We start from the raw sequence: 25,474 nt of genomic DNA, 5'->3' as shown, positions 1-25,474 counted from the left end.
ATGCTGGAGCCCACCTAAAAGGTGTCAGGAAGCATTTTATTTCCACTGGGCCATCAGGAGGAATGACTTTTCCTACTTAGAGCCATTAGCTGGGGAGGGGGAGATGGAAGAGAGACAGAAACCCCATTACATCGAGGCACTAACCAAATCATAGGTCTCTTAGCAAATGCTAAGGAAAGGAAAGAGAAAGCTTTTGTCTCCTGCTGCTCCCTCAGGGCTCCTGAACTTTCACTTTGTTTGATGAATGTCCCACAATGGGCATTTGACCTTATTATGGATCTGGGAGCTGGGGCTTTGCTTTGGAGGGTCAGGGCAGCTGCTGATTATGGGGTGGCAGGGAGGTGGCACTGGAGCCCCTGCCCTGGGGGATGCAACTGCTGCACCCCCGTCGAGCCACATCAGAATCACTCACATCTGCCCCTTATTTAGCTCATGCAGAGGCTGTAAACTGGAGCTTCACCTTTAGCATGGGCAGAGCAGGATGCCCTCCTGCTCCTGGGCACGTGAGGAGCACTGACTGCTTGAGGTGCAGCAAGGTAGTTCCCTGGAGCACAGGACAGTATCCCCAGTCACCTCAATAGCATTACTGCTGCAGTGTTTGATCCTGTCTGCCTGTCTATCTTTCTACCCATCCATCCATCCACCTATCCATTCACCCCTCTATCTATCTCTATCTATCTATCATCTATCTCTATCATCCATCTATCTATCATCTATCTATCTATCTATCCATCCATCCATTTCTCTATCTGCCTCTGCAGTAGAATGTAGCTGAGCACCAGTTGCTCTCTTGTACTGGTTGCCCATCCTGTGACCTGCAGTTTCTGGCTCCCGCAGGTGCCATCACCCCCTCCCTCCTCGGCAGAGCCAGGAGCTGGTGCTACCGCACATACCTTCATTCAGCAGGGCTGGGGACTCCTCCACCAAGGTTTCTCCTTCTCCCACCTGGGTCCGTGCGCGCAGGAAGAAGCGATAGCGCGAGATGGGGTCTGTCCTCTGCAGGGTGAACTTTGTCTGGTTGGGAGAGAAGTTCTCTACCAGGGTTCGGCCTGTTTTGGATCCGTTAACTGGGGAGGAAAGGCAGGCGGTGGCGGCTTCAGCCTTGGTGCAGAATACCCTGCATGAGCTCCCTCATCGCCTCACCCCCCGGGCCAGCCTGCGGTCAGTGCTCAGAGCCACAGCTGCTGCTAAATGCACTTCAGCTGGGGCACTTGGTGGCTTTCAGGCTGGGGGACCTGCTGGAGGGGATGTTTAGGGTTGTAGTCTTGGAGAAGGCTGGACCCCCCCAGGCACTGTGGGCTCTGCACTCCCAGCACATTCCTTATACAGGCAGGACCTTGTGAGCACATGAACTGCTCGGAACGAGCCTGAAGGTCTTTAAATCAGAGATCAAGCTTATTTCCCTTCGCTGATGAGTGTGAACTGCTGAGCACCCTCCACCCTCCCTGGTGCTGCAGCTGCCCAGCACTGCTCCAGGGTCCCCTCGGCACCACCGTGCCTCACCTTGTGGTCAAAGTCTCCAGTTCCTTATGGAGACCTTTCTGTGCTAGGGGAGGGGGTGAGGAGCAGCAAGGAACACATTTAATGGCTCAGTTATTATCACGAAGAAGATAACACGTGGAACGTACAGGCTTGATATCTAAGGCTGTATCCTGTGAGGACTCCATTGGGATGCTCTGGGTGATCCCACTCCAGATTGATGCTTTCCAGATTTGGCTGTCGGATTCTTAAATACCTGGGGGAGCTGGGCACTTGGGAGGAGGATGGGAGCAGGAAGGAGAAGGAAAGAAAACATACAAGAGAACATACCTTACAATACTGTACACAGTGCAGGCTGAGCGCTGCGCTCGGCACTCACAAACACACACAGAGATCACACACTAAAGGTCAGAGAGCGATTGAACAAGAATCTGTGCCAGAAACCATGCACCAGCCCAGGGTTTTCAGCAGCGTGTGTGCAGGGAGCAGAAAGCAGAGCAGCTCTGCGTGCAACCCAGCAGCACCGTGCCCGCACAGCACCCGCAAAGGATGCTGCAGTGTGAAGCAGAGCTATGACACAGTTCAGGGCCCACTTCTCTGTGTCATACACACACTTTACTGCTCTTATTTACAGCCCCCATGCAACCCAGCATCTACATCTCATCTATTTATCTGTTGGAACAGTGAAGAAGAGTAGAGCAGCTTCTCCTATGGCAAAGCATCACTGTGTTATTGACACCTAGAGATCCAGAACAGGGGGCTGGTGCTGTGCGTATATAGTGGTCCTTACCCTGAGGAATGGCTGCTGTTATGACTGCTTATTCAGAGCTAGTAAAGGAAGGAAAGCATTATACATTCTTGAATTCAGTTATTCTCCTGGTTTACTCATTATTGTAGTGTCTTAACTTGGTGCTCTGATCTGAGACATCAGTGATTTCTGTTCCTTTAACCAGAAGTTTCGCAGAGTATCATTCAGTTTCCTAAACATCAATGTATGTTACATAGATAGAATGGATAGGCAATAAAATAGCTTATGGTATAGGAAAAAATATATCAAGAGTTTCCTTATTGCAAGAGTCCAATCCACTATAATCACTTCAATCAGTGCCACCCATGTATGCATACAGCTACCCTAAACCATACAGGTACCTCAAAGTCTGTGTGCCTCTAGCACCCAGGTAACGCAGCTCCATCCAGTGCCCCTGACTGGAAAACCACCCTATTGAAACAGTCCTTTCTCTTGGAACAAGCTTAATTGTGGCTGATCAAGTGAAAACCCTTAGAAAATGGTAAGACAGGAGGAAGAGATGCTGCTCCTTGTGCAGCAGGAATGGGATGAAGAAGGTGAGAAAAACCACAACAGTGTTTTCTGTTACTTGAGACAGGATTTGCTTCCAGCCTCTGCTCTTTTCTCCTCTTGCGTTTTTGTGCTGTTCTGTGTCCAAACCATCTGTGCTCTAGGAACATTCCTCACCAGCCTCTGAGAGTGCAGCTCCAACAAAAAGGTATCAGTGTGCCTATAAATAGCTCTCGTGACAGCAAGGAAATGAAAATCTCAAGTTCATCCTTGACACAAGCTCTTTAACCAGAAGAATGAGGTGCTCTTGCCTTAACAGCCTGACAGGGTATCAGTGATGGGCTTTCAGGAGAAAAGTACTCAGGTCTTGGGAAGATTTGACTGCCTTTTACTGAGCACAATGAATACATTCCCTCCTCTTCACCGACCCGCAGCACAGGAAGGTGTGGGGACATTTGCAGGTCAGGCAATCAAGGGCACAGTGCTGTGCTGCTGAAACATCTCTCTTCCTCCACCTAAGAGCTACTGGCTGATGTGGTCAAAGCACTTGGAGGGCATTTTTGGGTGGCTGAGAGTGCCAGCAGTTGGCTCTAGGTGGGGAGATGTCACCTCTCCCGTGGTGGCAAAGGCAGAGCCGTGTGTCAGTGATGCTGCCCACAAGATGCTCGGCTAAATCTCATCCCTGGCCCATCTCCCCAGCAGCATCACCTCTCCATGGAGCTGAACCACCCAAACCTCTCCCTACATCACCCCCCCCGAAGGAACCTACCTCCTTCTGGTGTGGGGAACTCCTTAACTTCACTGCGTGGCCCATCTCCTCTCCCGTTGGTTACAACCATCTCAAGCTTGTAGTTGCTGTAAGGAAACAGCCGGGACACTATGCCCCGGTTTCGGTCTCCAGGAAAACTCACATACTGCCGTTTTTTGGAGACCCACAGGTTCTTCAGCAAACTACTGTCTCTCCAGAAATAGGCCTTCAAGAAACATGCATGGCAAGTGAAGCTTTTCCTATGTCAGTGCAATTGGGTTGTTTTTCTTTCATTAACAAAAGCAGAGCAAAACTTTGCCTCTCCAAAGAGCATCTCGTGGCTGCAAGAAGCCTTTTAGAGGAGTTAATGAAGCTCCGCGTCCCCCAGGCAAGGCAGGTCAGTGGTGTTACCCGAGGAAGAGGCTGAGCACGGGGTTAGGAGCTTACCAAAGGTCACACAACACTCAGTGCAGACTACAACGAGCTGTTTTCTGCTTCCCAAGCTCTAGGCATCAAGTGATTCTCTCTTTCTACCCGGAGTAGCGCCGTAGTGATGGACAAGGAGAGGTGGGTCACATCCAGGCACAAAGGAAAGCCTGAATTTGGGAAGTCTCCCATTTGAAGCCCTGGCTGTAAATCTTATTTCATGCAGAAATAAGATTCATTCAGAAAATAGACCAGAATGACAGAGCAGAGGCAGGAAAAAGGAAAGTGGTACCCAGGGAGCTTGCTTTATGCCCAGCACATCATTGGATCTGAAATGCTCTGTTTGCAGGACACGTGCTTTTGGTAATGGCTTAATCTGTGATACAAGAGGCTCTGTCCAGACTTCTTCTTGTTTTGAATGGGGTCTGTCCTCTGGAAAGGAACACTAAGGTTTTTAGCAATAAATATTCACCATTAAAACAAACCACACCACAACAGGATCCAAGCTGTCTTTAGTTGCCAGGTAGTACGACCGCTGGGTTTAGGCTTTGCAGGGGTTGGTGTTCATGAAAGACCAGGTAGGAACTTTGGGGATGACAAAAACTTAACCTGTTGGTACCTACTGGAGTAGGTAGGTACCTATAGGTACCTATACCTATACCCACAGCCACCCCATGGACAGCTCTAGAGGCAGGCGACACCTTCTTGCATGGGTGCAGCACCCCACGTCCCTCTCTGGGTGAACAAGGGCAGCCCCGCTTGCCTTTAGCACCTCAGATCCTGCAGCCCCAAGCCTGTCCAGGCACCAAACCAAAGCCCTTCATTGCTGGTGATGCTCTGGAGCAGAGCTGGGTCTGCACCCAGCCACCCAAGAGGGGTTTGATGGCTGGAGGAGTGGTTTCTGTCATCCCCGTTGCAGGAGGTTAGCTGTATTAATGGTGAGCATGGAGAGGTTTGGGGTTGCTCACTCTGTACTCCTTGAGCTGTCCCTGGATGGTGTCCAGGTGCACTCGCGTCCAGGTCAGAGCAATGGCAGTGCTGTTTAAAACTCTTATCCTAACATCCGTAGGCGCAGCCTTGGGATCTGAGCGGTCAGGATAAAGCAGAGTGTACGTTAGGTACCAGCGGTACCTGAAGACCCCAGACAGACAGACAGATGCCCCTCTGCCCCCATCATCTTTCCATTGTCAGGCTCTGCCATCCCTGTTTTCATGGGGACGTTCATCTCCTTTTCTCCCTCCTTAAAGTCAGTTTCTGAGGGTTTCCAACCTTGATAGAACAGCAGTGACAGGCCCATCCTCAGCCTCCTGGCTGCCTTCCTTTGGGGTGAGCAGAGCCTATGACCATGCAGATACACAGAATAGCATCACCTCCCTGCCCAGCACTCCTCACTGACACGTGCATGCTTTAAAAGCTGACTGTTGGGGTTTTAGCATGGGAAGGGGAGAACTGGAACTGGATGAGCTTTAAGGTCCCTTCCAACCCAAATGAGTCAGGGATTCTATGGTTACCTGGCTTATCTACCTTACTTCTTGGTACTCCTGAAGTCACAGAGCCAGGGACCCCCCCCCCCCCACTGATGCTGCAATGCAAGGGATTAATATATGTTTGTTTAACAATAAAGCTGTTGTCAGGAAATCACATTGTCCCAGCAGCATGAGAGTCGTTCAGGAGCTCGGATGCTACAGGCACAGAAAGTGATACCAGAAGCCCAGAAAGAAGGTGAAAAGAGAGTTAAACAACCTGGGGCTGTTCTGTGGGACCAGGCAGAGAGGTTTAAGGTAAGCTGAGCCAGTGTGTGTTGCAAACAGGAGCCCAAGCTGGGGCATTATAGAGAGGCACAAGAATCCAGTCCAGGATGAACGAAAGCCCTTTTGGTCATGGGTAGCACCTCTCATCTGAGGTGAGCTCAGCACTCTGCCGAGGTCAGGGCAAGGAATTTAATGGGGATTTAACTGCAATACAGCCAGTCCTCATCCTAAGGGAAATGTGACCATCTCCCAAACCCAAACTGTTCTCTGGGTGTTCCAGAGAGCATGGGAGAGGCTGAGTGACCTGGGTCATGCAGGCAGGACCCAGGACAGAATCCAATGGCCAAGCCTCTTTCTTCCCATGCCCAGAACTGGGTTTTTGTGCCAATTGAAGCAGTGCTGTGAACACGTCCCAGGCGCAGGCGCCAGCTCACTGAGCTTGGGAGGGCTCCTGCCCTGAAACACTGACATCTCTGGCTGGGGAGGTACTCACAATCTTCTCCGGAATAGCCGATGTAGGTGTCAGGCTCCGGTGCTCTGCCAAAGTCATTCTCTGCCTGCACCTTGATCTCGTAGGGTACGTAGATGGGGGTGTTCCAGACAACGTGCCTGGACGCCTTCACTGTCTCATTGTACCAGCTCCCTCGGGGGTCCCTTCGCCTCCATCTCACGATGTACCTGAGGTTGGGCCCATAAGCTTGGGTTGCGTTCAGAGGCTTCATGGGCCAAAACAGGAAAAGAAAGTGAGGAGGAGGAAGAAGTGCATTGAACAGCTGCTGTGGAGCACGTTCTGTTCAGCAGCTGGTTCTCATTTCATGCTCCATCAGCAAATCTCGAAGGAGGCAATACATTTGTTCCCAGAGTCACATCCCAAGTCCTTGCCCTCCAGACCCAAGGCAGGACCAAGACCATAGCCTTATATTCCAGTCCACGGTGCTACTGCGCTCTCTGTCCTCCTTACAGATGCTGGTTTGTGGGTGACACCTGCTGGTCCATGAGGAAAAGCAAGAGCTGCTCTGTGCGCCCTGTGTACTGCTTAAGGAATCAGACCCTCTGAGCATCCTCCCTAACCTGCATCTCTGATCCAGCATCTTTTCTTTGGCTGACATAGTTCAAATGATTGTTTTTATCACAAACCTTCTCCTAGGCACTAACAATGGCCTCGCTTATAGATGCATCTTCTGCTTTTTATTCCTTTTCTGATCATGAAGGTGTTGTTATTCCGTGTGGTACCTCACACATGCTAGAGATGCTGAGTTCTCTCTATCATAGCGTCTGTGACCCTGATGGTAAGATGCTGGGCCCAGCACAGAACTCACCGTCCAGGTTATCTCCATGTTGTTCTTCTGGGTCCCTGCACCTTGGACTCCCGTTGGGTTGATTTCAGGACCTGAAATTCACATTGAAATAAAACAAAGAGCAGTTCATAATGTTGGGGAATGACCATTGGAGTGGTACAAACGCCTTCGCTGTGCAAGCCAAAAGTACTTCCAAGGCAGAAGTCAGTGGCCTGATTTTTCCAGAAGCTCCCATTCAGGTTAATGGAACAGGAGCCTCTCAGAGCTGGTGAAAACCAGGCCATTTATTTAGGAGCCTCTTTCTTTTTTCCCTCCAGAATGTCCTACATCTTTGCCAGAGCCATTGTGCCCCGGAGCCGAGTCCTACGCTTGGCATCTGAAACAGGACGAGTAATGTCCAAACCCAACACTAGATGCCAGCAGATACCGCAGGAGAGGCTCTGCAGTGGTTACAGTGGGAAATGCAGCACAACTGCAAAGCGGGTGAATTCCTCAGAGGAATTTTCCCAGGAATTCCACAATACAAAGCACTGGGCACAAAAACTGGAGACGAAAGCCTTGGTTGTGGCCTGGGGTGGCGGGAACCATAAACCTTAAAGGCAGCTCCAACCCTTGCCACGGGCAGGGACCCCTTCCACTGGAGCAGCTTGCTCCAAGCCCCTGTGTCCAACCTGGCCTTGAACACTGCCAGGGATGGGGCAGCCACAGCTTCTCTGGGCACCCTGGGCCAGCGCCTCAGCACCCTCATAGCGTGGATGTGGGCTCCTGGCCAGCTCTGGCAGTGGACAAGGAATTAGCAATTTTGGCACAAAAATGCCTTTTACACTCGAGTCTCATTTTCCAAGAGACTTCGGAGCTTCCTGCGGTCAGAAAGGATGAAAGCCTTGCTTTAGAGAGCTTCTCTGTATGCCAGAACCGGCCTTCCCTTCCACAGGCTCTGCTGGAGTGACGTTTGTATCAGTCTTTCCATTTGAGTAGTGCTGCATGGACCAGCTCATTCCCTCACCTGTGTGCATCTGTTCCTGTTACAGGAGCTGGGATCATGCACCAGGAGGAAAGAGTCTACATGGAGAGGGGTGGCCAGGAGCTAAGAGCAAGAAGTCACCACGGCAAGAGGGACCGGGTGGGTGGTACTCACGTGCCCCGTTGGTCTGGTAGCGCTCGGAGGGCACACTGGGCAGGCTGCTGCCCACATCATTCACTGCTATCACCCGGAACTGGTAGTTGACGTAAGGAGAGAGGCTGAGGATGGCCGAGTTGACGCTGCCAGGGTACCGGGAGTGGTTGTGCCACACGCCGGGCTGGAACCGGTCCTCCTCAAACTGGACGATGTAGTCTGGAGGAGAGGATGGGAGCTGGGGCTAAGGGCTCAGCTCGCAAGGGGACAGGAGGAATGGGAGGGACACGGGCAGAGGGTGCAGTGGCACCTGTGATGGGGCTGTTGTTGTCGTCACCCGGGATCCACGTCAGCCGCACGCTCCTCTCGGCCAGGTCCGTCAGCTCCAAGTCCCGGGGCCGATCGGGTCGTTCTGGTGGCCGGGTAACAGGAGAAATGAGGCTGGGATTGTCCCAGGAGCGAGTCCCGTTCCCATCGCTTCGCCCCAGCCCACACCCAGGACATGAACTCAGGTCACATCCTGCAGCTCTTGGTGGACCAGGGCAAACGCGCTCATGTTCTAATAGTGCCATGCCTTGAAACCCTGCCAGCTCCCTGGATTTTCTCCAGTGGTAAAGCACAATATAGTGGCTGAGCAGGGGGACAGAAGAGCTTACAACAAACTCCATGCAGAAATGTGAACAAATGGAATAGAAAGGACACAAAACCTCAATGAAAACTAGTTAGAAACGCTGGGGGCACCAGTCCTGGTTTCTGTGTCTGCTCACAACCCACATGATGGCACAGAACCAGCTCTTGCGATAACAGTAAGAACTTCCTTCCAGTCAAAGGTCAAGGGATTCGGAGTGATTTGCTTTTCTCCCATCAGGGCTCACTATTCCCAGGTATGGGTAAAGCCATTCTTGCACTCAGCAAGTGGGACACACAGGACCTTCCTACCTGCTGCCATCTGGATGGGCTTTCAAGAACAACCTGGGCAGGACTTGGAAGCTTCAGCTCCCAACTTTGCAGCTGTTTTCTGCTGGTGTTATTGGCAAGGCAAAAGAAAATCATTTCCCAAAGTAAAGCAAACCCCCTGAATTAGTGGTGATTACCTTTGGGTAAGTCTCTCAAACGGTTAGCGGGCACGGCTGCAAGGTAAGACATTGGTTGTTAACAGGGTTAGTTTGGGCATTAAGTTTGGGTGGCCAAAGGAGCACCTGGCAAACAGAAAGTTACACACAAAATCATGGATTACGGAAGGATCCAGCCCTGCCTGGGGACCCGAGCAGGGACAGCCCAGAGACCTCCAGGCAGGCTCTGCACACCTTTATTCATCCTTGCAGTACACAGCAAAGGGAGACATCAGCCTGTCATAGAGTTGATTAGCTATTAGGGGAGAAGGAAGGGAAATAACTCAAGCCCTGTCAAATCATTAGGCATGTGGGCTCATGTTGCCCTCTTCTATAGGGCACTGTGGGTCTGTGCCAGCAGCAGTGGCAGGTTGGGGCCCTCTGTGAATGCAGCAAGACCTGAGGTGGCCAAGGACGGGGACTGATGGACTGTGTTGTACAAATAGACCTCACAGGGTACATAAATGGGAATGGGGAAGGGCTTAGGTTTGTCACTGTCTACATTGCAAAAGGGACCTGCAAGGTCACCCCTGGGTTTGCAGAGCTGCTCAGCACCCTGACATTCAGTGCAATTCAGTGACAAATTTAGGGCTGTTCTCCCAGAGCTTCAGCGTCCACACTTGGGTATTTTTAGCTCTGTAATAACCACTCTGGGGTTTTTTTGTCTCAAATGCAAGTTTCCCTCAACTCTCATTCAATGCCATTGTCTGAGCCGGAGATCAGGCAGCGTGTCCTTGCCGAGTCCTGCAGCAATGGAACAATTGCTTTGCCAGCATCTCCTTGAGCGTCTCTGCTTCAGAGGACAATCCTGTGATCACCTTTTCCATCCGACCTTCAGCTTGTTCTATTAAAACAAAGCCCTTAGGACAGCCTTACCTAGTACTGTGAGGTAGGCTTTAGCCGAGTCCTTGTCCAGCTCCGTGCTGGCTACGCAGGTATAATCCCCTTGGTCCTTCTCACTCACACCATGTATTGTCAGACCATCATCTTCTTTCTTCATCCTGAAAGGGATGAAAACGATAATCACACAGCTGTGCCTGAGCGCATCAGGCAGCAGGATTGGGATCTGAGTGTTCTCTGCTAAAATACATGTAAAAGCTCAAACAGAACAGGAGTACGTCTCTGGTCTGAAGATGGTATCAGCTAAGGACGTGTTGAGTTATTCTGGGAAACCTCCTTTTCTGAGGAATGAGTGAATTGTGCTCTGCTGTGTACAGGCAATAATCACACTTCTAGGACAGCAGTCTGACATCTCAGTGGTTCGTGTCCTGTGATCACATCTTGAGATCACTCCCCTGCTTGAGAAGGGATTCAGCTATGGAAAAGGAAATTATAACTGGACCTTATAGCAGATAAACATTCATGTTGAAGTAGCTTCTTATTAACCCACCCCTTTGCTCGAGGTGTCCTAAAATAGCTGTAAATAAAACCTATGAACTCCTGATTTACTGACAAATCAATATTATTTGCTAGGCAATAGCTGTTGGAAGGAGCTGGTAACATTCTAAGTATCAAGAACAGCCAAGGTTGCCTAGATGAGACCTCCTTGTTCATCCGTATTATCCCTGGTGGCTCCTGAGATGTTCACCATCGCGGGCGGAGGAGAGCCCCCACGACACTGCTGCCCACAGACCTGTTCCCCATGTGCAGGGGTGCATTGTCCTTGAGCCAGGTGACGGTGAGTCTGAGCGTGGGGTCGTGCTTCACGCGGCAGTGGAGGCGCGGCGTGGAGCCCCTCTTCACCACTTGGTCCTCTGGGCCTCTCACAATCCTCGTTGGGTCTGCAGCAAGGCAGGAAGGGAGCGTTAGGCACCGAACTGCTGGGCTGAGCTCAGGAGCTCAGGGATGAGTGGGGTCACTTGGGAAGGACAAGCGGGCACGTCAAGCGTTCGGCCAGCTTCCTGTAGTGAACTGTCCAACATTACTCCAACATTAAAAGGGAATCTCCACAATGTTCTGGATTCCAGTTTCAAATGACAAGTGCCCGTCCTGCTGATGGGCTGCTGGAGCCCACGACCAACCCTCCCTTAACCTGAACTATTCCTTCTGCTGCAAGTTTCAGGAGACCCAAGAGACCATCTTGACCCAGAGCCCTTTGTGCCCCTACCTTTAACCTCCAGGCGAACCTGGGCCTCTGCTTTACCCAGGATGTTGGTAGCGACACAAGTGTAGATGCCCTGGTCCTCCTTTCGAGCCATCTCCATCTCCAAGCTCCCGTTCTCATGTGCCTTGTAGTTTCCTCCATCCAGTGTGTTCCCCTGGCCGTTCTTAAACCTCACAACACCACAGAGTGCTATTGTAAGGGAAGAAAGAGGAGGAAACCTCCCCTTCCTAACCCTCTGGGCTGGCAAGGGATGTGCTGCGGCTCTTACCATCTCAGGGTGGGGATGGGTGAGCCAAAGAAGGGGCAGTCAAGTCGGGTCCTGTTGTTTTGGATCACTTTGATGAGCTGATTGCGGGGGGCCAGTATCCGTGGGGACACATCTGCAAAGAGCAAAATCACAGCCATTGAGAAAGAAAAGACAGTGCCTGGTTTCTGCCATTCGCTTTCCATTCACCCTCCCTTCTCTTTTGGTCACTCTTCCATGTTGGCACTTTTAAGACTCAGTAAAGCTTCTCCATTCCCTCTTTAGCCTCGCTGCATGAATCAGCTCTCAGCATCAGTAGGACTTGCTCAGCCTTGCCTGGCTTTGCAGGTTCATGGCAATGGACTTCTGCTTCATGTACCTTTTTGCATTAGCCTCAGAGCAGCTAACACAAAGAGGAAAGTACATAGAGAACTTCTGCAGGGAAAACATGAGTCTGGGGTATTCATCTGCCGTGAGCAGGGTTCACCTTCCATCAGGACTTACCCAGGACACTGACAAAGGCATTGGCAAGGAGGTAGCCATGCTCGTTGGATGCGTTGCACTGGTACACAGCACTGCTGCCGATCTGGGTATCTCGAAATACGATGGTGTCTCCAGCCACCTCTCGGCTGGGGTTGGGAGGAGAACCTGCAAAACAGAGAGTGCTCCTGCAGCTAAAATTCACCAGAGAACATCATTGTGCATCCCTCTGCCTGCAGACCAAGCCAGGCGAGGGTACAGCCTCCAGAGACACGGCTCAGTTGGCCTCAGCTCAGACAGGCAGGTGCTTTATGTGCTGTGATGCTGGAGCCCACGCACGCAGCTCAGCGGGTGCCTGGCTCTCATGGTCAGATCCTTGGCTGGGAGGCACGGACTCTCCTTGCTCACCTTCTATAGGCTCGCCGTTCACCAGCCACTGGATCGCAGGCTTGGGGTTCCCGTTGGCGCGGCACACCAGCCTGCCGTCCTCACCAGGGGCCAGAATGAGGTTTTGGGGTTCATCCAGCCAGTATGGAGCAGCTTTAAACACACCAATGCACCGGTTATAACCGCAGCAGCACGATCTCACCCAAAACCCCTCTCCGCTGACCTAACACAGCCTTCCCTGGGTGCCCGAGGGGGGAAAGCCTCTTCCCCCCATCTATGGCCATACAAACACACAACCACTTGTGTCAGCGGGGCCCTGCTGGGTTACACACATCTCACACTGCTTTTGGGTCAGTTCGGACAAGCAGCAAGGATGGCTGGATCCAGCACAGAGGCAGCCCCTTCCATGCAGATCCCTCCCAGCTTCTGGTTGGGGAAGGGCAAAAAGATGGCAAGGTAAAGGTGACGTACCCTTCACTCTCACCGAGATCGTGTGGCGGATGCTGCCCATCTTGTTGGAGGCCAAGCAGAAATACTCCCCGGAGTCCTCCTCGGAGACATTGGAGATGCGAAGAGCCTTGTTAAAGTTCTCCAGCTTGGTTTTGCCGACTGGGAGCTCTCCTCCTTTCTTGTACCACATGATGTCCGGTGCTGGTCTAAGGAGGGGGGACGAGAGAAATCCTTTTGCAAGGCAAGAAAATGACTCCTAATGAAACGGCTGAGAATCTTGTCCTCAGTGGGGAGCTACCCTTGGACAGTGAGCACCCTGCTCCTCTGAACAGGGCTGCAGAGCTCAGCTCTCCTGTTCCTCCATGTCCTTACACTCCAAGGAGGTTATGTATTATTACAGTATTATGTAATTATGTATAATTACAGTATTGGTAATAGCAGCTAAAAGGAAAGGAATCATCCTTTCTGCACCAGTGATTCATTGGGGCCCCCAACATAAGAGGGACGTGGAGCTCTTGGAGTAAGTTCAGAGGAGACCACCAGAACTGCTGCGAGGGCTGGAGCAGCTCTGCTCTGGAGCCAGGCTGAGAGAGCTGGGCTGGGTCAGCCTGGAGAAGAGAAGGCTCCTGAAGGGGAGACCTGAGAGCAGCTTCCAGTGCCTGAAGGGGCCAACAAGTGTTCAAGGCCATGCTGGATGGGGCTTGGAGCAAGCTGCTCCAGTGGAAGGGGTCCCTGCCCGTGGCAGGGGTTGGAGCTGGAGGAGCTTTAAGGTCGCTTCCAACCTCAATCAGTCTGGGATTCTGTTCTACGGTTCAGCATCCTGGTCCCAGGCCACCCTCTCCCCATCCCCAGCAGCAGTACATACACTCCTGAAGCGATGCACTCCAGCAAGAGGTCCTCTCCTCTGAGCACCATCTGACTGCTCGAGGTTCCATAGGGATACATGAAGCTGGGGGTTGTTTCCGTAATCCCTCGGGCTGAAATCAGCAGGAGAGAAAGAAAACAAACACACAAACAAAACACAGTGCTTTTAAACTCTCCTTTGGTGCAGCAGCGAGGAGGGCACATAAGGGGTGGGAATACACAGTGCTTGCAGGGGGGAGCTGTCAAGTTCCTGGTCAAGCCTGAGATGCTGAACTCACCTGGAAAGTAGAGGAGGGCTCAAGGTAATTTGTAAAGTAAAAATGGTTGGAGAGGGGAGGTTTGGGAGGCAGAGAGGTAAAGGAGCAGCAAAGGATGGGCAGAGGGAGCTGAGCCGCAGGAATGGCCCCATCACCATCAGCTCCCAATGGGGCAGTGCTTTCCTGCCCACCCCTGCCTGTAGCACAAAGAAATGGTCTGAAATCAGATGAGGCTTGGAAATCCTGATGGACACAACATGCAGTGAAAGACAAAGGGAACAGATGGGCACAGGAGGGGTTTACTTGGACAACTGAGTTGCTTTGCAACAGGGATCTCCGAAATACGGAGTATCCTGGCACTGTCTGGGGCTCTAGCAGCACCAAGGAGGTTTCCAACCCTTATGCGGAGCTGCTAAGCCTGAAAGGACGGTGTCCTTTGGGAAGGAACAGCGTAGCCACCAAAAGGACACATTTCAGGACTGGACAAGAATGTTGAACAGAAGAAAACCAGGATAAGACACAAGATGACTCTACACGTACACACAGCGGAGGCCTCTTTGTAGGGCACAGAAATTCGTTATTAATGGAAGAAATTCCATTAATAAGTGGAATTATTAAACTAGATCTTGATCAGTGAGGACAAAACAGGATGAGATGGGCTTGAAAGCAGCAGTAGCAGAGATGGAGGTTATGAGATTAGGAAAGGGGACAGAATGGCCGGGGCTGGCACAGGGTCACTGCAGATACCAAATCGATCTGTGGGGAGAGCCCATGGAGCCGGATGTCGGGGTGCAGAATGAGCCCTTTCCTGCTTCCTCGAAGAGCAGGAGGCAGCCAGGGGTGCCCAGCACCGTGAGGCTTTTGGGGATGCCCACAGCTGTTTGGGAAGCGTCCCCATGTGCTCTGGTGGAGGAAAAGGGCTGGGAAGAGGGAGAAGAGGGAGGGCAGGGGCTGGTCATGGAGTTCCCATCAGCTGGCCCGAGGGAAAGGCTGGGTCTGGGCTCACGACCCCAGGAGTTGAACCGTGCCTTTGAGACGAGCCCGGCGCCGGAGTTCAGGCGCACACACGCATCCCACGGCTCCACACCCCGATCCCGCGGGATCCCGGCCAGCGCGTGCTGCTCAGTGGGTTAGTCAATTATTGGATTAATGGATTACCAGGAAGGCAAAGCTTGACCTGATCCTGCAGGGCCAGCGCTTGGGGCAGGCACCACCAGGCTGTTTGCTCGCCTGCTCTGGAGAGGATCTCATCCTGGTTAACCCCAGTCAGCCCATGCCAGGGCTCTGCAGGGAAGGACAGAGCCAGTGCTGGTGCTCATCAACAGCTCCCATCCCTCTGGCCAGCCTCATGGACGTCTCTCTTGTCACACCATTAGGAGACTGGGATAATGCTCTATAAGCCACTACTGGCCTTTCTTGGCCATCAGGCTGTGCCTTTCACCCCCGCAATAAACCACTTGCTCAGGAGCTCGGGCCATAACTCGAAGAGACAAGCAGCAGTGCAAGCCAAATTTTACAAGCCATATATTAATGATGACAATTAAAAATAAGGGAGATAAATTAGTATCCTATCCACTTGCTTAAGGAACCCGACAGCAATGCTGCAGAGCTGATCAGCTTTTTGCCTTAGTACAGCATTCCTAATCCATGTTTTGCTGTTTAGAACAGGGAGCAGCCAGGAATTCTCTCAGGCAGAGGGACTGCTCCAGCTTGGAACGTGCAGCAGCTCCAGCTGGATGCTGTCAGACAAACAGCAACGTCTCACTCGTGTTTGGATGGAACAGAACTGGAAAAATAAATCCTGTGGCTATTTATTTCTGCTTAAAAATAGGCTCTGCTTCCAACCTATTGCTGCTGTGTCCCTGTCTCTGTGAAACTGGACCTGTTCAGCTGTGAACGTGGTATCCCAGGAATGGGCACTTCTCACCTACCCCTCCCCACAGCCCTGACCCAAGGCATCTGAAGGTTGAACATCAACTCGCGTTGCTGCTGAGAGGCAATAATGGGAAGGAACACATCGAGCCACATCCCATCTGTTCCCTCCTGCACACTGTAACCAGCTTTAAATCATCCCGCGTTTGCCAAAGGAAAAAGAACAAACCAGACTTTCATTTCCACTTACAAAGGAACGAGGTGAGAAGCTTCTGCTAATAAAGGATTCAATTAATCCTTTCAGATCCTTTTTCTTTCAGAACTGCGGACAGTTTGCCCAGGCAATTAAGCTTTGCAGCACGGAAATCACTGCACCCATAATGAGACACGGGGAGAGGGGCCTGGATGAGCCTCCCGGATGCATCTCCCACAGCTGGCCTGGCCCTTGTGCAGTTCAAGTGTCCCACAAACTGCTCGTGTCCCACATCCACGCCAGCCGGTCCCACGTCCCTGGGATGAGCTCAGGCACTTCCAGCACAGACTGGCCGGGAAGGGGATGTGCAGCTCCCGCTGCAGCCCATCCCTGCAAGCTCTGCAGAGCCCTGTGCCTGCTGGCTCTGGAGCGGAGCCCGTGCCACAGGGACCAGCACCAAAGACAGAGGGTCCAAGAGCCCCAAGTCTCCCAAAACCTAAACCACGTGGGAGACAAGTCCCTATTCCCCACTCCCCACCCCTAAGAACTTGCTTTGCTGCAGCTGGTTCCAGTGGCCAGGGTGGCTGCATAGGGCATTCCGGGGAGAAACACAGGCTTAGCAAAAGGAAAAAGGGCTGAGGGTAAGAAGTTTATCACCAGAGCATTAAGGAATGCTGGCTGGAGCTCAGATTTGCACAGGGGTGTGAGTGAGTGATCTGAACCCACTGTTCCATAAAGCATTCCAGGGGATGGTAATGCACATAGCCCATATCATGCAAATACCAGACAGCTCTGCACCTATGAACAGAGATCTATGAGGCTGCGCTGATAAGATCCCATTTTCCTACCCAGGTGACTACTGAGCATCCTTTTTCCCTGCACAAAGATGTGGAGCAGGAGATGAGGAAGCCCACAACCACCTCAGTGACTCTCCCTCCCCAGCCTATGAGGCTGCAAGCACCAAAGCAGTGCCCAGCCAGCATGAAGGAGTCCTCTTTGAAATGCAAACACCATTTACACTGTGAGGTGCTTGATACATTGACAGGGATGCTCACCACTGGGTTTCTCTTTGGTTCCTGGCCCCACATGCCTGTGATGGAGGCATCACCCATGCTCACCGCTCATTGAGGTGTGATGCAGCTGATGCAGTTCCCACTGAAGCTGATTTTGCTGGCAATCCCCTTCCAGAGCCGTTTGTACAAATACCTTCAAACTACACCCAGCCCTTTTTCTGCCACCAGCACGTGCCCAAGGCTGGTTCCTCTGCTGAGCATCCTCAGGAACCTCCCACTCCAGTGAGATGCTGCATCCCGGTTCCCTCGACAATCATGGGGACGCTGCACCCAGTGCCCTCACCTGGCACATCCTCCTCTCCTCGCACTCCAACTCTCTCTGCTCTAAGCTGGCAAAAGCACTTCTTGTGCCCAAAAGTCCCCATGGAAAAGAAATTGTACCCTGGGTTGTGCCAGGCACAAAGCAAGCTGGGGCTGCGGGTGGGAAGCTGAGCAAGACTTCGCCATAGGACATGGCTGGGGACCAGTGTGGGGTCCCCATAAGCAGCAAGGGGGGCACAAAGCAAACCCTTGCCCACACCAGTACTGGCCTGGGGCAGTGAGGCTCTGTGGTGGTCTCTGGTTCGCACCCCTGTAGTGCCTGTGCTCCCTCCATGCAAACCGCTGCTGCTGCCCGCGTTATCCCACCCCATCCGTGACACTGCCAATCTGTTCTCAGCACCGCACCCGCACCCCGGGAGCCACGCGCTTTGTGTCTGAAGCGTAATTTATGAGTCTGGGATGGGCTCTCCCAGCAAACACAGGCTCCGGAGGTGATCTCCCTGCCCAGACAAAGGGGAAGAGCCTCACGACAGCACCCAGCGCATGTACAACCTCGCCACAAAGAAACGAAGCACCCAGAACCAAATGCTCCTTTTTGTCCCCTTTTCTCCCTGTGTTTAGCTGCGAACACAATAGATGCTCTTTCTGAAGACAAGGAGAGGGATGGTGATCTTTAAATCACAGCCTTTGCTGAGGACGAGCCACCTCTTCAGCAAGGCAGCAAGCCGAGCTTACTGAGCCCTGCATTTGGGCCGGACCCTATTAACCCAAACGCCTCTCAAGCCTCTGTGTATGCGGTTATTTCACTTAAAACTCTATCACTGGGAACAGTGAGAACTTCAGGGGGGTTTTGTCACCGTTTGGCTCATTTTGCCCCACTTGTTTTGGCAAAGTTGAGGCCACAACCCACAAGTGGGGACACGGGGGGACACAGAGGGGTTAGCAGGAGTCAGTCGGGTTAGGCAGGAGGGGGTTAACCCGTGGAGGTCTCCATTAGCCAGCGTTGACTCACCACTGTACATGGCAGTGTGATTTCGTAAAGACGTTTCGTTATGGGGTTTCTCTGCAATAAACAAAAGACCATGAGCATCCCAAGGGCCACAGAGGGACAGGGGCCAAAGCGCTTCCCAGAACACGAGAGCAAGGCGGACAGGGAAGAGCAGGGACACAAACACACTCTGAGCACAGCTGCCTTCCAGGACAGACACCACAGCAATAAAGGGGAGGCAAAGAGAACTCTGTTCCTCCTATGGGACGTGAAAACACATCAATGGGTGAAAACTGCATTGCAAACATTTCCTTGGGGTGTTTTTGTTATAAAGACATTTATATCTTTGGGGGGGGGGGGATAGATCTGTTCAGTCTGGAGAAGGAAATGGGGTTTCTTTCAGTTAACTATGAGGGAAACGCATTCCAGCTACTCTTTCCCAGCATAAGGCATAGGCTAGACACAGCCAAGCAGCAGCGTAACAGTGCAGAAGGGCATGGGGAAGATGAACAAATAATAATAACAATTAGATCCTAAAAGCACAATCTGGTGGAAAATCCCTTTTAATTTCCAGATAATTAAAGTAGATTGTGCCAGATGCAAAGCACCAGCTTTTCAGTAACGCGCTGCTCTTGTGTAGTGACAACCACCACCTCTGCTTGAAGAAGAAAGCCCACAACTGCTGAGGATCTGCCCTCCTCAGCTCACATCATTACCCAAGTTTAGTTTTGGTGTCCAAGAACACCCTGGTTCCCACTAGGATGTGGCACAGCCATGCTATGGAGTCATCTGCCCAACAAGAGATGCCAAAGGCTGTGTTGGCTACCATAGAGCTGTCGCCCTGAGCCTTAAGTCATCAGCCACTCACCATGTCTCTGTGCAAGGGCATCAGGAGAGCCCAGCAGATGCCCAAGAGCTGCCTGAACCTGGATACCAAGTGTTTAAAGCCAGGTTGGACAGGGTTTGGAGCAACCTAACCTAGTGAAAGGTGTCCCTGCCCATGGCAGGGGTTGGAACTGGAGGAGCTTTGAGGTCCATTCCAACCCGAACCATTCCAGGAGTCTGTGATTCACCAGAGGAACTCTCTGCATGGCTCCCCAGAAGCTTTGCATTTTCCTCCTCTAGCAGCCCAAGGCATGGCAACCCCATGTAATGATTCCTCAGCAGCTGGTGAACTTCCTGTAAGGACAGCCAATGCTCCTGGCTTAAGGCTGAGATGACAGAGCAGCTTGAGACAAATGCGAGCTCATCTCCTTTGAACACCAGGAAGAACTTCTTATATCCCAGCAGGTGAGAAATCAAACCCTCAGTTGCTTACATTATAGGGGCCTCTGTGCAGCTCTTGGGATGGGGTTTGCATCTGATGATAATAGAGCAGAAAGGAAAGCTTAAAGAGAGGATCCAGGAGAACCGAAAGCCAGTTCTACAGAGCTTGGGAGCAAAACGCTCTGGTGGCATCTGAGTGTGCAGGAGGGGAGCTCGTATCTGTTCACAGGAACCAGAACCTCTTCCATGTGTTCTCTAGAGCTGCACAAATCGGGATGGAGCCTTTGGAGGCTCAAGTGACCGCAGGTCTTTGTTTACCAGGATTTCCCCAGCTCACACTAGTGCAGGGCTCAGTCCTTCTCCAACAGGAAGCCACTGGCACTGTCTGCCCAGCTCTGTGCACACATGAGGAATACTCACAGTTAACTACACACATCCCTCACCGTTAGCAAAGAGCTGATACTCTTTGTCTTGCTGGTTCTCCACTCATGCTTTGCACCAAGGAGAAGCTGTTAACGATAAAAGTGCAAAACCCTCCAGGCCCTGTCTGCTCTTGCATCACTCCCAGCTCACTTCAATAGCGTTACTTCTCCTTTAAGCTGCTGCAAGGTCCAATTAAGCTCCTAATGACAGGATTTGGGAGCACCTTGTGCCTTGCATCTGCCTGCACACACTGGGAACAGGAGATGGCTCCTGCCTGATGGCTGGGGCGCAGAGATGCTGTTCCTGTGCTGATTGCTGCCCTGCACATCACACACACCCCAAAGGAGAGCCCATGCTCTGCAGGACCTGCACCAGCTCCAGAGCATCGTATCCTGCAGTGCTCTGGCATGAAACGTTAGCACTGGGAGCAAACCTGCCTTCAAGCATGCCTGGAGAGAGCCACGCACGTGCTCCTCCGGCTCCCCAAGCCAACGCTCCTCACCGTGGTGAAACGGAGATGGCTGCATCTCCTGCTCTCATGAGTACACGCTCAGAGCCCAGAGGCTCAAGCCCTCCTGTGATCACACTCCAGAGCAAAGGAACAGCTCCTGCGCCACAGGTAAATCCTGAGCTCTGCAAGGTTCACGCACACACAGTCCCCCAGTGCGGCACCTGCACAGGAACCTGGAGCAAACCAAGGCTCTTCCCAGCTTTTCAAACTAGGGAAGCATCGCTTGATATTATACATTTCCTTCAGGGTGGGGACAGTGCCCCATCTGTGTTGAAATGCTTTCCAGTCTATCCCAGACACACAGAGATACCCGCACCAAGCTGCCTCTGCAGCCCTCAACCCATGAAGCTGTGATGCTGGAGGGAAACCACCCCTCAACCCTCATCCAGACTGGTTCTTGTCCTAACCTAAGTGAAATGCAGGAAGCCACTCTTGTACCTGGTAGCTCTCAGTGCTGCCAAGGACAGAAATCAGGTGTCTGGAAGGAAAATCCTGCCTGGAAGGCCAGGGAAGAGCCACCCTGAGCGGTCACCGTGACACTTACTGGTTTTCACCTTGAGGGTGTAGGGGTTTTTCTGCTGGATGGTGTGGGTGAAGTGGAAGCGCGCGTTGCAGCTGTAGTCGGTCTGGGCATCCTGCAGCATCACATTGGAGAAGTACAAGTCCCCGTTCTGGCCCTGGGAGACGCGCTTATCCTGGTGGATGGGCTCCATGGCTGCAGGGGAGGAGAGGCATTGAGAGCAGGTCAGGTACCCCCACAGGTGCTAAAGGAGAAAAGCAAACCCCAAGCTGCACATCATAGAATGGGTTGGAAGGGACCTTAAAGCTCCTCCAGCTCCAACCCCAGCTCCAACCACGGGCAGGGACCCCTTCCACTGGAGCAGCTTGCTCCAAGCCCCTGTGTCCAACCTGGCCTTGAACACTGCCAGGGATGGGGCAGCCACAGCTTCTCTGGGCACCCTGTGCCAGCGCCTCAGCACCCTCACAGGGAAGAGCTTCTGCCTCAGAGCTCAGCTCAGTCTCCCCTCTGGCAGGTTAAAGCCGTGTCTGCCACACGAGTGCCTCCAGCTTTGAACAAGCAGCAACGTCGCTCTACAGAGCTATTTGAAATGACCACTGCAGGTGATGGAAAGGCTGCCCATGGGTCCATGGGGAAGGGGGTTTTCTCCCAACTCACAGCTGCTCATCCAGAAGATGACGGGAGAGGGCAGGCCCGGCGGCGGGTTGCACTGCAGGCTCAGCGGAGCACCTTCATCCACCTCTATCACATCCACCTTCTCCTTGGGCCACAGGGGAGACTCTGCCATTAGAAGCAAAGACACCACGTGAGGAAGGCAGGGTGGCAGCGCTGCAGATCTCTTCCCGCTGGACCTGGCCTGGTTTCGATGGAGTGGCCTCAATGCAAACCTCATTACAAAGCACGCAAGATTCCAAGTATAACCCTGTTAGCTACAGCCAAAACCCCCATGCCTTCGTCTCAGCCCTGTTGCTGGATACATCCCGACACAGGTAACAGATGAGGCAGGATGAGGTATTTGAGCACTCCATGCCTCTTCTACGAGCTCTCATGCAATGCTCCCGGCTTTCCCAGGCTGCTGGCTCTGCTGTTACTCACTAGAGACCTGGAGGTGGATCTTGCTGGAGAGAGCAGTGCCGTAGTCATTCCGGGCAAAGCACTGGTACTCGCCCTCATAGTCCTCCGGCCGGCCCCCGCTGTGGAAGTCAATGACCAGCGTCCCCGACCGCCACCGCATCGACACCTTGGGGTCCTTCGCCACGTTGAAGAACTTCCCGTTCCGTGTCCAGGAAAAGCTGCAAGCACAGGGAAAAGGCTGGGTTTGTCACCATGGACCTTGTGGACCTGGTGAGGTCCTTACCTGGGCTCTAATGAACAGCAGAGCTGCAGCACAAGGGCTGAGGATGCACTTACGTGGGCACAGGGTTCCCTTTGGCTTCACATTCAATGAAGATGTTATCCCTTGGGTCGACGATGTAGTCCTTCACGGACTGCTTGGTGATTGTGGGGGGCTGAGGCACTGCAAAGCAAAGGAAAAGCCATGAGGAGGGTTGTGTGGAGAGGGTGAATCCCTTCTTTGCCATCCTGCAGCAGATCCTGATGGGATTTCAGCTCTTTCCCAGGCCGGAGGGACAATTTGTGCTTTAAAGACCTCCAACACCTGAGGGATTTCCCATGGGGGTGCTGTTCATCACCTCTCGAACCGTCAGCACTTTGGGTACCAGAAAGCTCCTGTTTCTCACTTGGTATCTTGGTGTCATTAAGGAATTTCACAGCCACATCTCCCTGCGACCACAGACTGAACCAGACCGAAAGGCGTCCTGGCTGTGCACCCCAAAGACAGCGGCTGCAGGTGGGACTGGGAGCCCGAGACCCAGAGCAGGACCTTTACAGGCTCTCCCTGTGCAAACCCCTCCGGGGTTACCCCAAAGGGGCACAGCGCTGGGGTCTGGAAGGGCAGGGCTTGTGAGAAGCATTGCGCATGTAGGACATGGCTCTGCTCCTGAACTGAAGAGCTCAGTCCCGTGGCCGGCCTGGAGGGAAGCTGCTCAGGTCCGAGGCTGTTTGCTCTCCCCCTGAGAGCTGCAGTGATGCCCAAACCTGTCAGCCTGTGGACCCAGTTGAGCACATGCACCCACGCAAGGCAGAGGAACCTGCTCTCCTCTGAGCATTAGCAGTACCAAGCCCCTGCAGAGACAACATTTGCCTTGCAAAGACAGTCCAGCTCCTGCTCCGGGGACAGCAGCAGAGCCCAAGCACTCCTCCCAAGCCCCTCCAGCACCTCCCTGTCTCTTCCAGCCATGCCTGGGGCTTGGATTGTCCCAGTTCTGGCCACAGAAGCGGGCAATGCACCATGCGCCAAGCCACAGCCACCGTGGCCCCTGTGCGGCACAGCCCCCTCGTGCCCTGGTTGGGCCATGCAGGACAGACATGCACGTGGGGGCGAGGGGAACACTTACAATCACTCTGAATGTTTGCTGTTATTCCCAAAGTGCAAGCATGACGAGGAAAAGAGAAAAGGTTAATTCAGGAACAAACTTGCACACGTCACATACACAAACACGTGGAGTTATCGTAGGGCTCGCAAACACTGCACACAAATCACTTTATGATCCGAGCGTGTTCTCATCTACTGCAGAAGAGTCCCATTGACGCTAACAAAGCCAGGGCTGAAGGAACCACCTCGTTTGTGTGCATCCGGCAAAATTCCCATTGCTGGGTACAAGCGTGCCCTGTGCGCGTTAGTGCTGGCTCCAGGGTATTTTCGCCTGGAATCGCACCGAGCAGGGACTTGACCCTGGGACCTGTTCCCTGTGCCCCCAGGTACCGCAGCTCTTTATTCCCCTCCATAAATCAGAGCTCTCCCACCCTTTCTCTTCAGTCTTTTCCAATGTCAGCCAGAAGCCACCACCTCAGCTTCTTCCTCCCCATTTTGCTGCCCAGAGCCAGGGGCCAGCAAGAACCCACAGGGCAGATTCCTCCTATCAGGACAACTTTGCCACTTCAGACCCTGGCAAAGGGCTGTGATTTCCCTGCTAACGCTCCGCTCGCTGGGGGACTTCTGCACAGTGTGCAGAAGGAAGAGGCTCCTCGCAGCGCTGGGCTGAGTGTTACAGCAGCAGCTACAGAAGGGAGCTGGGCCACACAGAAATGGCACAAGTGGTTTCCAGAGCAGTGGCTCTCACGTGAACCCCCACCTCAGGTGCATTCAGACAGCTCCCGAAGATGCACATTCAGCAGAAGCATCAGCCCATGGCCTCCTTCCTCCTCGCTCTATATCCCCCAGCTCTTCCATAAAACATAATTCCCAGCTCAGAATTAACCACAAAGGCCCAACAGAGAGAGAAAAACCACACTGCTCTGCAGGACCCACCTGGATCTGCACTACCCTCAAGGACATAGGTGTCTACTCGTGCCAGATAAGACTGGCAATGTGCTCGCATGTGGTTGTGAGCCCTCTGCTCAGCTTTTGAGATCAATCACTCTGTGACTTAGACAATCTCAGGGGCTTTACGAAGTGGTTTATAACAAGAAAAATAGCCCCAAACAAGCACCAGTGAAGAAAAGTTGAGGCAGGAACAGGACCTGGGCCGGGTCCATGTCCACCTCCTCAGCAGGAGTTCTTAGAGGGGTAAACCACAACTTACAGTCCAGAGGGACTTCAATGGTGCTGACGAGGTGATGAAGGTAGAGAGCGAATGCTATTCCTGCGCAGGTGAGGTGGCGTCTTTGCATGACCATTTTGGAGGCTGGGCAGCGTCAGGACCTCAGTCGTGTCCCCCAGGGCGAGCAGAGCAGCGGCACGCACGGATGGATCCTCAGCTGCAAAACAAGCACAGAGCCAGCGTCACCGACCCAGTCACAGCCCCATCTCTGCCTTCTTCCTGTTGGTAACTCTGGAGAGAGTGATTCCAGCCCAAAGACATGGGTGTGAAGGGACGGGGGTGTGAATAGTGCCAGGAAAACAGTCTCCAGGCTCTGGTGACCCAGGTACAAGCCCATGGTCGTGGTCATCCCAACCGCTGGCAGAAAATCAGCCTTTTGGGGTTATTTGTTACCCCCTGACCTCATAGGTTTAGGCAGAAGTTGTTCCCTGTGAGGGTGCTGAGGCGCTGGCCCAGGGTGCCCAGAGAAGCTGTGGCTGCCCCATCCCTGGCAGTGTTCAAGGCCAGGTTGGACACAGGGGCTTGGAGCAAGCTGCTCCAGTGGAAGGGGTCCCTGCCCGTTTCCAGCTGCTTCGCTCCCTGTGCCAGCTGTGCAGCAGCACCATCCACACCTCCCGGGAACTGCCAGGTTATCACATGCATCCCCATCCTTTTCATTTTGCTGTTAAACCTACAGGCTAAATGCAGATAA

The 25,474-nt window shown here is 52.8% G+C and overlaps 1 protein-coding gene across 1 annotated transcript in view; it reads right to left on the bottom strand.

Moving 5' to 3' along the window:
* The window catches only part of NFASC (neurofascin), a gene marked incomplete at both ends in the record, with an annotated part of 47,443 nt that extends 22,584 nt beyond the window's left edge, over positions 1–24,859 (bottom strand). The window contains 24 exon segments of the mRNA XM_080633117.1: positions 894–1,067; positions 1,629–1,751; positions 3,546–3,750; positions 4,919–5,034; positions 6,195–6,417; positions 7,021–7,091; positions 8,138–8,335; positions 8,427–8,528; positions 9,211–9,246; positions 10,105–10,229; positions 10,862–11,009; positions 11,336–11,502; positions 11,601–11,712; positions 12,081–12,224; positions 12,465–12,596; positions 12,915–13,099; positions 13,759–13,870; positions 18,426–18,476; positions 21,146–21,316; positions 21,779–21,901; positions 22,217–22,413; positions 22,532–22,637; positions 23,578–23,595; positions 24,766–24,859. Coding sequence (XP_080489243.1) covers positions 894–1,067; positions 1,629–1,751; positions 3,546–3,750; positions 4,919–5,034; positions 6,195–6,417; positions 7,021–7,091; positions 8,138–8,335; positions 8,427–8,528; positions 9,211–9,246; positions 10,105–10,229; positions 10,862–11,009; positions 11,336–11,502; positions 11,601–11,712; positions 12,081–12,224; positions 12,465–12,596; positions 12,915–13,099; positions 13,759–13,870; positions 18,426–18,476; positions 21,146–21,316; positions 21,779–21,901; positions 22,217–22,413; positions 22,532–22,637; positions 23,578–23,595; positions 24,766–24,859 — 3,133 coding nt within the window.
* Between the last annotated feature and the right edge of the window lie 615 nt (positions 24,860–25,474).

The sequence above is a fragment of the Psittacula echo genome (genome assembly GCF_963264785.1).
Source record: "Psittacula echo genome assembly, chromosome: 22".
Taxonomy (NCBI): domain Eukaryota; kingdom Metazoa; phylum Chordata; class Aves; order Psittaciformes; family Psittacidae; genus Psittacula; species Psittacula echo.
Note: the sequence above shows the minus strand (reverse complement) of the source record. Positions and strands in the feature narration are given on the sequence as shown.